The sequence below is a fragment of the Macrobrachium rosenbergii genome, chromosome 48 (genome assembly GCF_040412425.1).
Source record: "Macrobrachium rosenbergii isolate ZJJX-2024 chromosome 48, ASM4041242v1, whole genome shotgun sequence".
In the NCBI taxonomy this organism is placed as follows: domain Eukaryota; kingdom Metazoa; phylum Arthropoda; class Malacostraca; order Decapoda; family Palaemonidae; genus Macrobrachium; species Macrobrachium rosenbergii.
In genome coordinates this window covers 30,027,114-30,042,726 of record NC_089788.1, presented here as the reverse complement: position 1 = coordinate 30,042,726, position 15,613 = coordinate 30,027,114, and the positions used below count along the sequence as shown (strand labels likewise).

Genomic DNA, 15,613 nt, shown 5'->3' with positions numbered 1-15,613 from the left:
TGTGGTGTTATCGTTGATAATGTGTAACTGTTGTGTATTCACTATCGTATTAAAGGTGTTCAATTAAATGGTCTGATAACTCTGGTGTACTTAGCTCTAGTTGACAAATGAGAATTGCTTCCTAACAAGATGAAATGAAGATTTTTTCAAACCTGAATTATTTATCAATTATAAAGCAGAGATTACGGCCCGTCTCCAAAACTCTAGACTTGTACTCATTATTTTTTTTTCACCATTTTATGTATTTATTGGTTTTCTTCATTTTGATTATTGTCATGGGTAGATGCAATGATGATGAAATATATTGAAAAAGAAATGTCTCTTTTCCAAGACATGACTGCTTCCTGTGTTTGCTTACCAGTCAGATCCTGTTGTCAATGCGTCCTGGACAAGTAGCGAGTTGATGAAAACCCTTTTTTGTGGAACCGACACCACGTGGTATCTCATGCCATGCCTTTGTAACATGGCGCAATATTCGATCCACATTGCATCAGAAAACTTGATTTGGAATCGCCTATGGCATTACTGGAAGTGGGCAGATATTAGGAACCAATCATTGTGCAGAAAATAAAAAAAACTCCTTATGTGGGAATAACGATTGTCGTCATTAGTTCCACCTAAACAGGGGTATATGAGCTCCCAGAAGAGACTTCCCAAGACAGAAATATAGACAGACAGAGATGGTACTCAGAGGTCTGACAAAGCAAGGTTCCGACAGGAGTATCCCCTTCAGATGCCCCTTACTCTTCTCCATAAACTCTTGTCCTGTCCGAAATGAATAGAAGCAGCCAGCCCTTCCTGCTTGTGATGAGAAGTCCCTAAGCCCTCCATGTTCGAAACGAGGTGAAGCAGCGAGCCTACATACCAGTGATGAGGGAAAGTAGTGAGCCCTTCCTGCTTGTGTAGAGGAGTAGTCGCTAAGCCCTTCCTACCTGTAACAACGTGAAGTAGCCTGCCCTTCCTGCCTGTGACACCATGAAGTAGTCAGCCATTCCTGCCTGTAGCGAGGATGAGTCTTCAGCCCTTCCTACCCTCCATTTGCACCATCTCTGAATTCTTTAAGAAACAGCATTTGCTGCCTCATTTTAAAGACATCCTTTTTGTGACGTTTACGAGCCCATGGTCATCGTACCAGCAACATCTCTGCTGAGTTCCCAACTGCCCTTCTGTGACATCTTCAAGCCTGAGGTCATCGTGCCAGCATCATCCCTTCAGCTGAAACCCCAGTCATGAAAGGATAACTCACCAATTCATCAATTAAGTATTAAGATTGCTCTACCTTGTAACCTGTTCCCCCTATCTATAACTGCTTAGATTTATTTTGTTTTGTGTTACGTTGAGTGAGAGCAAAGGGGAAACAACATTTCATTTTCTTTGTAAATAAGGGTGTGAATAAATGGTTGTAGTGTTGTGAGAGTTTCTCTTTATATTCGGTTGGCGACCTTGCCAGGATTTTCAACATCGAAACCAATTGAAGCAGGGAGAATATAGAAAGAAGCAGAATGAGTGAGTTAATGAAAGAGTTGGTTGAGTCGGGTAGGCTTCTGAGTCTGAAAGGCGATGCTCTTCTCAAGTATGTTGAAAAGAAGGAAAGGGAAAGTTTGAGAGATGAAAGAGCAGTTGAAAGAGAGGTTAGAAAACTGCATCTAGAAAGAGAGGAAAAGGAAAAAGAGAAGGAAGAAAGAGAGAAAGAATGTAAACACGAGTTAGAAATCGCTCGGCTAAGGCGAAGTTCTCATAATAGTCTGTCAGGCAGCACACAAAGTAGTAATTCATCATTGAACGATGAAGATGTTGAATGGTTTAGGTATGGGTACAGTGTTGAAATTAGTGCCAAATTTTGATGAGGAAGATGTAACGAAATATTTCATGTCTTGAAAAGTTAATGAACAGAGTAGGTTGTCCAAAAAACATGTGGACTTTGTATTTACAGTCAGTCTTACGTTGAAGGGCACTTTCTGTGTATAGTTGCATGTCTGAGGAGGAATGTGGGGATTATGATGTTGTGAAAGAACTTGTTCTTAGTGCATACAGGTTAGTACCGGAGGCGTACCACAAGAAGTTTAGAAGTTTGAGAAGGGACGAGAGCAATGCATATGTAGAGTATGGAAAGAAGTTAGAAAGATTATTTTACGACTGGTTAACTTCCGCTGAAGTTGATAATTCTGATGATCTCAAGAACTTAGTTTTGCTAGAAAATTTCAAAGATAACGTATCCCCAGAGATTAAGCTATATATAGAAGATAGGCGTGAAAAATCGTTTGCAGACGTGACTAGGTGGGCAGATGAGTACAGTCTAACTCATAGATTAGGTGAGAGTAAGAAGGAAAGTGATCCTTCATCAGATAGAGTACAACTTAGTAAGTATTCTAGTAATAGTGGTAGTGATACAGGTAAAAGTGACTGCTGCTGTTATGCATATGGAAAACCTGGTCGTACTTCTAGGTTTTGTAAGAATAAAAGGACATCTAGTAATTCTGAGGTCACTTGTTACCGAAGTAATAAGAAAGGGCATTTATCAAGGAATAGTGCAGAAGGGAAAAACGTTAAGAAACCAGTGTCACTAGTTAGTAGTCTTTCGTCAAGTATAAATGACGTTATGAAAGAAACTAGGAAGTTTTATGGAGAATTTCTGTCTGAAGGTGTAGTTTCTTCTCTCGAAGGAGGGGATTCGAGAGAAGTAAGTTTGCTTTGGGACACCGGAGCTGATGCCTCCCTCATTAGGAGAGACAGTGTGCCGACAAGGACAGTAATTATTACGAAAGAACAAGTTATGTTAGGTGGGTTTCCGAACACCTGTGTTGTTTGCCCTTTGTTGGAGGTGAACTTAGAAAGTCGGGGAGTGTCGTGGGAAGTAAAACTAGCAGTTGTAGACAGTTTGCCCGTTGATGGCATTGGCGTAATTGTCGGTAATGACTTAGCAACGTCCAAGTGTGTGAATCCTATTTTGAGTGAGCTGCCAGTGCCTGAATTGGTAGTAACTAGGTCGGGTTTAGATACAGCTGTGGACTACAGTCATGATTTGTTTGTGGATTCGAATGAGAACGTGTTCTTGGATTCGAACGAGTGTGGTAGAGGCGGTATAACTGATCTTAGCATGAGTGTGAAGTTAAGTTAAGTATACCTTAGTTTTACCAGACCACTGAGCTGATTAACAGCTCTCCTAGGGCTGGCCCGAAGGATTAGACTTATTTTTACGTGGCTAAGAACCAATTGGTTACTAAGCAATGGGACCTACAGCTTATTGTGGAATCCGAACCACATTATAGCGAGAAATGAATTTCTATCACCAGAAATAAATTCCTCTAACTCTTCATCAGCCGGCCGGGGGAATTGAACTCCGGCCCATTGAGTGACAGTCTGAAGCTCAACTGACTCGGCCAACAAAGCTTGAGTGTGGCTGAGAAGACCAACTCTATTGGTGTTGACAGTGTTAGCTAAGCTGACGATGTAGCTGTCAAAAGTAATGATGTAGACGTAGTCGATGTTATGGTTTCAAGTGATAATTGCTGCGATGGTTTAGGCATTAACATTTTGAATAAGGATGAGCTAGTCAAGTTACATAGAGAGGATGAGACACTAACCCGAATCTTTGAATGTGAGCTGGAAGATGAGCTTGATAGTGTTTATAAGGAAACCTTTTGCCTAAAAGGCGAAGTTTTGTGTCGTTACGTTTGTCCTGAGTCAGTTAGCAGAGGAGATTGCCGAACAATTAGTAATCCCTAGGAAGCTTTGCAAATTAATTTTGAGATTAGCACATGATGATCAAGGACGTTGTGGGGTAAATAAAGTTGTTCAGGTGTATAAGATGGGAAGTGACGTGAAAAGGTATGTTCTAAATTGTCATGAATGTCAACTGGCTGGTAAACTTAATCAGGTAATCCCCAGGGCTCCGTTATGTAAAATTCCATCGGTAGGTGAACCCTTTGAGAATGTTGTTATTGATATGGTCGGACCCTTGCCTAGAAGTAAGGGAGTGAATATCTATCTGTTAACAATCATTGATAGACTAACCCGTTATCCAGAGGCAATCCCCATAAGAAACGGTAATGCAAAAACCATAGTTAAATGCTTGTTGAGCTAATTTTCTAAGTTTGGCCTACCTCGCGTTATACAGTGTGATAATGGCAGTAACTCTGTGTCTAAGTATTTCAGGGACAAAATGAAAGAATTAGGTATGGAACTTGTAACTTCCACGCCTTATCACCCCGAGTCACAGGGTATTGTTGAACGTTTCCACCAAACGTTAAAGAGTTGCTTACGAAAATTGTGTAACAGTTTTGAACATGACTGGGAAGAAAAGTTACTATTTGTCTTGTTAGCCTTACGGTTGGCGCCGAATGACAGAACCAGATTTAGTCCTTTCGAGTTAGTGTTTGGTCACACTGCTAAAGAACCCTTAGAAATTTTAAAGTGTAAATTAATGCTTGAAGGAGGTAAAGAGGACTAAATACAAAATCTAGAGAATTACAGGGAGTACCTGCTTGGCAGATGGCAATAGAAAACGAGAGCAACAGTCAAGGAGGAAACTAAAAGGAAGTATGATCTCAAGGCAAAAGAGAGAAATTTCCGTGTGGGAGATAGAGTTTTGGTGTTAATTCAGAGAGAAGGTCCCTCATTATCTTATAAGTTCGAAGGTCCTTTTTCTGTCTTAGAAAAAAAGGGAAACTTAAATTACTTAATTGATATGGGTAGGCGTAGAGCCAAGTGGTTGCATGTAAACTTGTCGAAGAAATATAACGAACGCCCAGTGCCTGTAGTAATTGTGTCATAAAGAGAAATTAGTTTCGAGAAAACTCCGATGTGCTTAAAAATTTCAAGGCATTTAACCCTAGCTTAGAAGAAGAAAGACTGAAGGAATTACACAACGTTTTGGCGAATTATCCTGAAACTGTTAGTGATAAATTATGTCTAACTAATCTGTTAGAGCATGATATTGAGTTACAGGACACAAAACCCATTAGATAAAGTCCATATCGTCTGAGTCCAGAGAAAGCAAAATCAGTAAGAAAGGAAATTAAGTGTATGTTAGATAATGCCAGCATCATCCATCTCTTCAGCTGAAACCCCAGCCACGAAAGGATAACTCATCAATTCATCAGTCTATCTATAACTGCCTAGATTTTTTTTTTTTTGTGTAGTGTTACGTCTAGTGAGAGCAAAGGGGAAACAACATTTCGTTTTCTTTGTAAAACAGGTTGTGAATAAATGGCTGTAGTGTTGTGGGAGTTTCTTTTTATATTCATTTCCCATATTTCAATTGCTGGTGTTGAAACATTGTTGTTTAGAGTTTGAAAGAGCCTGGAACGATTCTTGCATCGTGACCATTAACTTTTAAAAACTTTTACTTCGTGACATTTTAGATTGAAAAAAGATGTTTTTAAGCTAAAGATAAAATTTGAGAATTTATTAGTTCCCAGCAATTGATGATGATATAAACGGTAATAGAACCCATTTTCTGAACGGATACTGAAAATGCTTTCCACTTTGCAAAGTGAGTCGAGAAAATGTTTTATATTAAACTCCTGTTACATAAATTTGAAATAAATATTTTCATTTTCTAAGGGAGGGCAAATGAAAGATTCTTAAATTCACAAAATAAAAAGACAGAGATATTTTCAGAAAGCAAATCTGAAGATATTTCATTTTGTTAAGGTTTTGCCTTCCCGGGAACCACTTCTCTTTTCTTTATTGTTTTCTATAATGCAGTTGAAAGGGCGAAAAATGTGGCAGTACAAAGTTGTGGTAAAAGTGGGTAGCATTTGTGAAAAGATGGGAGGCTATTTAGAGCTAGTTAGGTCATATGGACAAAATAAAATACTTCATGGGGGCGGGGGGAAGGAGACTGGTGTCACTTAACAATGACTTCCATTATTTATAAATCAGTTTCTTTCGAAACTTCTTGTATGTATTAGGTGTAATGAAAGATATTTACATAAAAATTCTCAAACAAACTGGTTGAACGGTTGGTGAGTTATTAGTATTTTTCTAGATTTTTATGAAAATTGTCAAGTCTTAATAAAATCTTTGATACACAGATATATAATTTTATGCCTAAATTTATAGTATTTTCCATTATTTTCGTTTTTTATGTTGGCAGTATTATTATCATAATTTTTCGTGTTAGCATCATTAATGGAGTTATTGTTGATTTAAAAATATATATGTATTTTTATTATATATATATACATATATATATATATATATATATATATATATTATATATATATATTATATATATATATATATATATATATATATATATATATATATATATATATATATATATATATATATATATATATATATACACACAATGTTATATAAAAAATTAAAGATGTGTAAGCAATAGAAAAAGCTCCAAGTGCTTGCTTCTAAATTTTATGTAGATTGTAATGCTTTTGGAATTTTAGAAAGCCAGTATAAAGCAGAAAAAGTTATTAGGATTTAAGTGCACTCATATTGCTAAAAAAAGAAAAAAAAAACTAGCTTTGAGAAATCTGCGATCCGAGTTCAGGGTACATTGATACTTCAGTAATTAACACAGAGATGGACATATTCACATGAAAATGACATTTATCAACACACAACATTGGAAAATAATTTTATATAAAATACCTGAAAATAATTTATTTCTAATGCCCTTAAGAGCTGTATTTTGCACATAGCAAAAAAAGAAAATCAATCCATGTCACACATTTAGTGTATCATTGTGGTTTTTTCCCCTTCCTTCATTTTTTCATGTCTTTTACTTTTTCCAGAGCTTTCACTCACAAATGCATAACTGCTGTCAAAACCAAGTTGTTTGTATTGCAAAGCAACACTACCCCCACATTTACCAGTGTACTTCATTAAACGTGCAATGTTCTTCATTTCTTGTAAAGATAACAAGAAATTTTCATTATCAATTTCTTTAGTTGCACCAGTTTGCTTTTCCATTAATTCATTTCGAAAAATTGTAAAATACTTTTGTTCAGCAGCCAAGGCCATGCCCAGCACCAGTACAGCTCGATGCAACATGTGTTTCTTTTATTCTTTTCACTGGCTGCTTGTCGTCCCTTTGCTTGAAGCAACCTTTTATGTGCACTAACAAAAAGGCATGCTGGGAAAATAACGGAACCCGCACAAAATCACATAAATAATAGATTGAAGAGGGGCGAATACAAAACTTCACACTTCTCTTATTAACTGTGGAAACATTGCTTCAGTCAGTTACTAAATGATTTAAACCATTTTTTGTAGGTGTTCCACAGCATCTACAATGAACGTGTGGCAACGGTTTTTTACTTCCTTCACCCATTGCAAGATTTCATTTTGTGAGTTATTCCTCAAATTATGGCCAGCTCGTGTAAAGCAGGCGCCAAAATCCACTTCATTTTGGCTTAGGTTTTCACCCCTTGCGTTAACAACCCTTGCTTTCATTGTTTTGTACAGCATGATGAGTTCATTTTCCATGTTATGGGGGTCAAAGTCAACACATTGAAAAAATGCATTTATTTTTTCAAAATCCAAGACAGTTGGAGTGACACAGTGGAAATAAAGTGTATTAACTCCATCTGCTAACATTTCTTTTAACATTCTTGCCTTGAATTTAGCTTCTTGCCCACAATTTTGTTCTGCCAAGCTAAAGTAAGCACGTAATCCTTCCCAGTTGCATAAAATATTATTCATTCCCGTTCCTCTCACGAGCCATCTTGTTACAGATGCTTGATGGGAAGGAGTTGGCAGTCCTTTCCTCTCTCCATTTGGGTCCATCACCTTAAAGAGAGACTTGTGAGCCTCTCTTCTAAGAGTGCTGTTCGAAAACCACTTTGGGATTTCCGATAAAAGAAAACCCAAGTTGGAAGGCAGCATATCAAAAGAGTGTTGCAGACGCAGGGCAGATGCATCTGACTGGCACACAGTGTAGCGATTTTTCTTTTATTCGTGTCCACACTGAATTATTGTTCCCTATCATCACAGATGCACCATCACTGGCAAATCCGAGACAGTTGCTTAAACTTTGACCAATGTCTTCTATGTCTTAATCACTTTAAGCAATATTGCACCAATTATCTCAGTAACTGCTACAAGGCTAACCATTTCTGTGACAATTCTTTTTTCTTTTTTACTAAAATACCTTATCGTAATACGGAGTTGTTTATCTGTACTAATATCTGTTGCTTCATCAATTAGTAGAGCATATTTTGCATCTTTTACATCATATATTAATTCTTGTTCGAAGGCAGGTGATATTACTTCACTAATAAGTTTGCTGCGCTTTGTTCTATACAAATTTATGCTTCCCAATGTGCTGCCCTTACCATTTTTCTTAATTATTTCACTAAAATGGTCAACCGTTAATGCTAGCTCGAGTTCTGTTCTCTTAACAGCCTCATTACGACCACTGGGTTGAAATGTTATTAAGTTTGTGAACTTGGCTGCTGATTGCTTTTGCTTATGTTTTTCAGATTGCTCATGCTTTTGAAGGACTGACTGTCTTGGAATTAATGTACAAAAGTATAACTTGCAATATGCATCTCCTCTTCCATCAAGTGCTTCTTTCAGCCACAAAAACTTTTTCTCCCATTCATTCTTTTATTTCCTTTCGCCGTCATAGAAATTTTTCCATTTAGGCATGGCAGTGGTATTTGCTGATTATCCTACACCTGTTAGAAAGCTACCTGAGAAAAGAAAGAAAAATTCACTTTCCTGAAGACCTTTCCCATGAACATCCCTAACAAAAGAAAGAATCTGAGACTAAAGGTAAGGGCACTTTCCCGAGTTTGTTTTTTTTTTTTAACAGAAAAATTGACTTGTGATTAAACAGCAACCTTTAGCTTTATACATGCAGATTGAACAAAGGAAGTAACAACTATAATTCTGACAAATGGCCCAGTCCTTGGTGCAATTACAGCTATAGCTAGACAGAATAGAGTTCATCAATGTAGTTTACATTAAATGTTTTTCATGATATTTCATAATGCAGAAAAAACAAAACATTTAGTCCTTCAACATAAAGAACAAATATCTGGCACTACTCACAACTAGACTAAGTAAAGGTTTGGCTATATTGGGGCTGGTCCCTGCCTTGAAGTCCCTGCAAAATTCACCACACAATCCTAGGTTAGGAAATAAACCATAACTAACTTTATAATTTAGTAACAAAAATTTTATATTGGGTTTCATAGTCAGCCATATCTACATCGTTATTAGAGTTAATAAACTGAACAGAATTGGTTACAAGTAACAAACGCTATGTAGGCTACATAGACCGTGACATGGTCTTTTCTTTAATAACGTTTATGGTAAAAGCAGGATTAATAAAATACGTTACACCATTTGTGTACTCGGGGACAAGAATTTTACTTTATTGCTAATCGTCATGACTATAAGTTGGATAGTCTACAGTATGTACTCTATTACCGAAAGACTGGCAGTGCTACCGTTAGAGTAACCATGACCATCTACCTGTCACAGTTATTTACTTAGAAAATTCTTATTTTCTGTCGTATTGGCGATCGTATTCGACGTACAATGGATACCATCACGGACTAAGAATACCAAAAATCTGGAAATCATTACCATCATCTATTCTATATTTTAAGAACTTCACCATGATATTAAGCAGTTCAGCTTATTCATAGTTCCTCTTAATAACCCATATAAAAACACGACATGAACATGGCATGCAGACATTTGCTACTCACAATTAAGTATCTTTGAAAGTACGTGTTCATTCTTCTTGTCGCTGCTACAGTAGACCAGAACTCTTGCACTTTCGAGACTGAATTACCTGAACTAGCTTGTTGATGTTTACCGCTTTACCTTTGTTTACAGTTTGAAAACTAGCGCGTGAGTGTTCAGCATTCAAAGAAAACGTATCACGGTAGCGAAGCAAAAAGTTCATGCTTCTTCTGGGTATAAATGTCTTAGAATGCTTCACTTCAGCATACAGGTATGACAGAATTTTTAATAAATAATAACAGGTTAGAAAAATATTCGAATTTAAGCAAATATAAGAAAATGTGCCAAAAATATGCTAAAATAAACAAAAAATGTGCCAAAATAAAAAATCTAGATGTCAATCAAGTTTGAAAAGTGCCACATTTCTCGTATTTGGCATCCACTGTGCCAATCTGGCAACCCTGGCCTGCCACTCAGCGACCTTGAGGCTTCTCTTGTTGCCTGCCAGGAGAGGTTTTTGTACCGCAAATTAAGGAAAAATGTAAGAAAAACTGATTATTTTTTAATAAATAATAACAGGTTAGAAAAATATCCGAATTTAAGCAAATATAAGAAAATGTGCCAAAAATATGCTAAAATAAACAAAAAAATGTGCCAAATAAAAAAATCCAGATGTCAATCAAGTTTGAAAAGTGCCACATTTCTCGTATTTGGCATTCACTGTGCCAATCTGGCAACCCTGGCCTGCCACTCAGCGACCTTGAGGCTTCTCTTGTTGCCTGCCAGGAGAGGTTGTTGTACCGCAAATTAAGGAAAAATGTAAGAAAAACTGATTGACCGAAAAATATGTGGTTGTAATGCATTTAGCTCGCTACACTGATCATGTCAAACCCCTCTTTTAGAGGAGTGAAAATTGCAAAACTTTATACGTCTGGCGTCGATAACATGTTTACATAGCGAAATACACGAGAAACTAAAATTTTACATCCGACATCCAAATCTCGAATTTTATCGGGACCTCCGCCCTGCACCCACCATGCACCACTGAAAGGGTGAGAGATATAGAAGTACAAGTTGTGGGAAAAAAAGTTATTATATCTAAAACGGCGTTTTAGGCTTTGGTGGTGGCTTAGTCGTGTAGGGGGAATGGAGAAGTGTATGATGGTAGAGAGTGCATACCGTCGAGATTTACAGGTTTGAAGAGAGGGAAGTCTACAAAGTTCAGGATGGAGGAAATGTTAAAATCTTTAACGTGCAAAGGTCCAAATTTTAGGAAAGGAGAGAACACAAGTTAGTGTAGTCGTGGCGAAAGGCGCAATCTGCAGTTAAGCAGAAGGGAGACCGACGCCCTGCCCAAGAACCTTTGTAGACACAGCCGACGATTTAGAAGTTATCATCTTATCGGACTCATCCTTGATTCATTCATGAGAAGGTACACTTGACAGAGACTGTGGTTTGTTTTCCCTTGAGCCATCCTTGTTCAGGAAACTGCTTATCCGTGAAAATATTGTCTTATTAATGGCAAAAAGAATTTGCCGTAATCTTAGTAACCTATTGAAAATTGCACAGAATCATGTCAGTTTGGAAAATGCGATTGGTTAGGTAAAGGTTTTTTTGTCACCAGTTTTTTTCCTCTATCTTACCTTTTTATTAGGTAAAGTAAATTTACAAAATCAGATTTTAGAGCTACTTTATTATTCAGTCTAGTTCCTCAATAAACTCGAGTATAAAGTTTGATTAAGCAAAATAGTTTTTCATTGTCAATAATTTCAAATGATTTTTTTTTTTGCAATTTAACGTCTCACTTCCAATTTCACGTTCCAGTTATAGATGTACAAAACAGATTGGTAGATCAGTGGATGAAAACTATTCTGAGCTGGAAATAGACGCTAACCCTTTCGGGATTACATCTGAAATCAAATGAAAACAATGATTGGCTGAATTAGTGATTTAATTGTATGAACTGTCATCAGAACTGTTGAGCCTGGTCTCTGTGAAATTTACAGTTTGATTAAATATTGTGTTGAACCAAACGAGAAAGTGGACAAATACTGATAGCTTTTCTTTTTACGAAAGAACATATGCAACATACCTATAAACCGCTGTGTTCTGAATCGCAAAGACTGAAAACATACGGATTAGAAGAAAAAAAATAGTGACTGACGCAGTATCTGTACCACAGGTATTCCGATTAGTAAAGTTAAGCAGCGTTGGATTTGGACAGTACTTGCTTGGGTGACCATTTAGATGAGTGGTGAACGACAAATAGTAAAGGATATTCGCACAAAGGTTCCATGGCCATGTGGGATGGTAATGGGAGTCACCAAAAAAAAAAAAAAAAATGCTAGTATTCTAATCTAAGAAAACTGTAACACACCTTTGAAATTAAGTGTAAGTGGCAGTGAGCCACAATGAAACTCTACAATTCTGAAGTGTGTACGAGGTGACGCTGAAATTTATATAAAATTCATTGATACACGTATCCATACTTTTTATGTGCAACAGCGATAACCTATTGGTAATAAACCCCACCTTACGTACCGTCGTCCATCCCGAGGCAAACGGTATTATGACTAGTCAGTATATATATGCACAATGAATTTCAGGTCAGCACGTAACACAGTAGAGTTGGAACTTGACGTCTCGTTCCCGTCGTAACACCGTCATTACAAATAAACGACATGGCAGACCTTGCTGATTGGTCTACAGATGCCTTTAATAAAAGTCTAAAAACAAAATAAAAGATGTAATGGAGATGAATGCTGCGTAAAAATTAACACATTCATACGCTCGACAATTTCCAAATGCAAATTTTGCGTCGCCATTTCCAGGCTTCGAAAGACAAATTGGGAACAGATCAAAACTGCTTCAGAATTATTGGTAGTTTCTGAACCCAAAACTTTCATCCAGTTATTTCTTTTTCCTCCTTTTTAGTGATTGTATTCTTTGAATTTTATTATGAGAACTTCGTTAAATTTTATTTCCCCATCTTACTGGTGATTGTTTTTATTAATTTTTTATGCTGCATCATCTTTTTTAAACACTTACATTTTCCATGAAGTAAACCAGTGCCTATCATATGATTCAGTGCTTTAGAGTTTTTTGTGACAAGGCCCTGAGATCGCGAATTTTGCTTTTCCAATATTTTCTTCCGTTGCCCTTTTTTTTCTCTTCAGTTTCATTTTGCAGTGACGCAGTGCTTTATCGAGAACGCTAATGGAATTCCCGTTTTTACTGCACGCAATTTTTTCACGTGTTTGGATGTAGAATAGCTTAAGTTTTTCATTTTTCATTTTATGATTTAGCTCGAAAATTCAGAATGGGAGCTTTTCAAAAGGGTTCAGTTTTTTTTTTTTTTTTAGAATGCTAGTGATTATTGATTTCACAAGACTTACAACGGTAACGGTTTGTTATTAATATATTAATTGCTAAGAAAGGTGTTAGGGAGTGCGTATGTATGTTTACACACATATATACACCAATGTATATATATATATATATATATATATATATATATATATATGTATATATGTATATATATATATATATATATATATATATGTGTGTGTGTATACGTATATGCATACATACATATATATATATATATATATATATATATATATATATATATATATATATATATATACAGTATATATATATTATATATATATATATATATATATATATATATATATATATATATATATATATATATTTATATTTATATGTTGTAACGACCACGTTTGGCCGTTATAATATTTAATAGATCGTATTTAGACCAGGTTCTTTTCACCTGTGCCACAGTGGATTTTTTTATATTCCAGAGACCTGGATTAAAGTAGCATAATTGAAGACAAAGAAGGAATACTCAAAGAAGGATAAAAATACTAGGCAATAGCCGAACAAAAATTTATTAGGGGGGTAGAAGACTCACTCATTAACAGTAGTCAGACCGTTAACAATACTCATTCGCCTGGTTAACTTTCAATTGATAAATAGAAAGAAAAGAAATTAAGGCGTGGTAGAAATAAATCTTAATCAAATTGTAAATAAATCCTACCAGACGACAGGGAGAGACTTAGAGAGATGGGAACCTTAAACCTGTTTTTACCGTTTACACAAGTAGCCAAGAGAAAATATTTACACTTTTTCAACGAAAAAAATTTCTTTTCACCAAAAATACCAGAACCCAAATATGTCCCGACATTTAGGTGGAACACTAGAAAACTGCAGCAATAAGGCTGTCCAGAGGAGCAGGCAGAAAACACTTTGGCAAGATAAATGCCGAGTACTGTACATTTCAGGGTCGTGTCTAATTGATTTTCGTCGATAAAATCTCACCAAAGCATCGGATATGGTTCGTTTTTTGGAAATAGCTATTTGAAGCCATAGCCTAATAAGCAAAAATATGTAGTGATGTCTAATGTGGATAATTAAGGCACTTATCAGAGTAAATCAAAGAAATTTAAAAGGAAAATTAGCTAAATCTAGCAGGCTCGTAGATAGAGGCTAGTAAAACGTCATTGATACTGTAGTATGACTTACTTTACTCGACACCCCGCCCATATACTTTATGAATGAAGACTCAGATGTTGGTAGTAGTAGTAATAGTAGTAGTATATGGAATTCTTATATTGTTTCACACACCTCCCTAACACCTCTCTCTCCCTCTCTCATCTCTCTCTCTCTCTCTCTCTCTTCAATAAGTCATGTCTCTAAGTAGAGTACAATAAGGGAATAGGCATCAAATGAGAACATTAGTTGTGTAATACACTTCCATGGCACAATTTGCATTTCCTTTAACTTAAAATATGCACCAAGTCTTACAGTAACACACGTGTACCATTGTTACCCTAGTTTCTGTTGCTTCAAATGAATGTCAAAAGTTCAGATCCAATGTACCTGTTCTAACAGCGCAAGTGTTAACTTCCTGAATGCATGATCAGTCCCATAATAAATCCACATTTCTTGGTAAAGCACACTACTACCCATTCATTATTTTATTTGTGTGCCTCTGTGTCAGTTTTGTTTCTAGACGCTTGATTCATTTACTTGAAACTGTCACTAATGTTTGTTGTAGGGTTGTTGAGTGGTTATCAGTGAGTCTATGTTTTCCCGGTTTTATTTATTTATTTATTTATGGATTTGAAGTTACTCATTCTTTCAATTTTCAGTTATTTTGGTTATTTCATTTACATCGTTTATTATATACATTTCATTAAATCATAATTACTTTGTAGTGCTGAATGATACTCGTAGCTCATAGTCCAAACGCTTGGCCTGCGCCCTAAATTTTATAATCAACTAATCCATTAATTATACTGAACTTTATTGAAATTGAAGGAAATCTGAAATAAACAAAAAACAAATATTTTAAAATAAAATTATGTAAAAGGATAAGCTGTTGTTTGTTTAAGACGAAGCCAGCCTTGTGTGAATCAGGGCCTTGCGCTTTGAGCAGACCAAAAGTGAAGAACTTTCGATGGAATAGAGAAAATAGAATTTCGATAATTATCGCATATCCTACTCAAGGTATTGCTTATTGTACAAGAGGGTCAAATATCTGTGTTTCAACGATCATTATCATACTACTGGGAATCCTGCTATTACATCTGATGTCATAATTTACGTCACAACTAGCCTCTCTCTAGGTGCTTACTAAATTTAGCTAAGTTTCCCTTTAAAAATCTTGGATTTGCTCTGATAATTGCCTTAATTATCCACATTAGACATCACTGCATATTTTTACCAATCAGGCTGTGGCTTCAAATAGCTATTTCTAAAATACGATCCATATCCGATGCTTTGTAAGATTTTATCGACGAAAATCTATTAGACACGGCACTGAAATGCGCGGTAGTTTTTAATTCTTTGTATCACTGCAATTGCATTATCCCTTCCTCCTTCTCAAGGTCTATCATTTCATCATTGCTTATGCTGCCATTGC

General features: G+C 36.1%; 1 protein-coding gene across 1 annotated transcript; it reads left to right on the top strand.

The window, feature by feature from the left end:
* Positions 1-1,972: 1,972 nt before the first annotated feature.
* Positions 1,973-3,118, top strand: LOC136831015 (uncharacterized). Its single transcript, XM_067090959.1, has one exon. It carries the CDS (start codon positions 1,973-1,975, stop codon positions 3,116-3,118), a length of 1,146 nt encoding a protein of 381 aa, XP_066947060.1.
* The last annotated feature ends 12,495 nt before the right edge of the window (positions 3,119-15,613 follow it).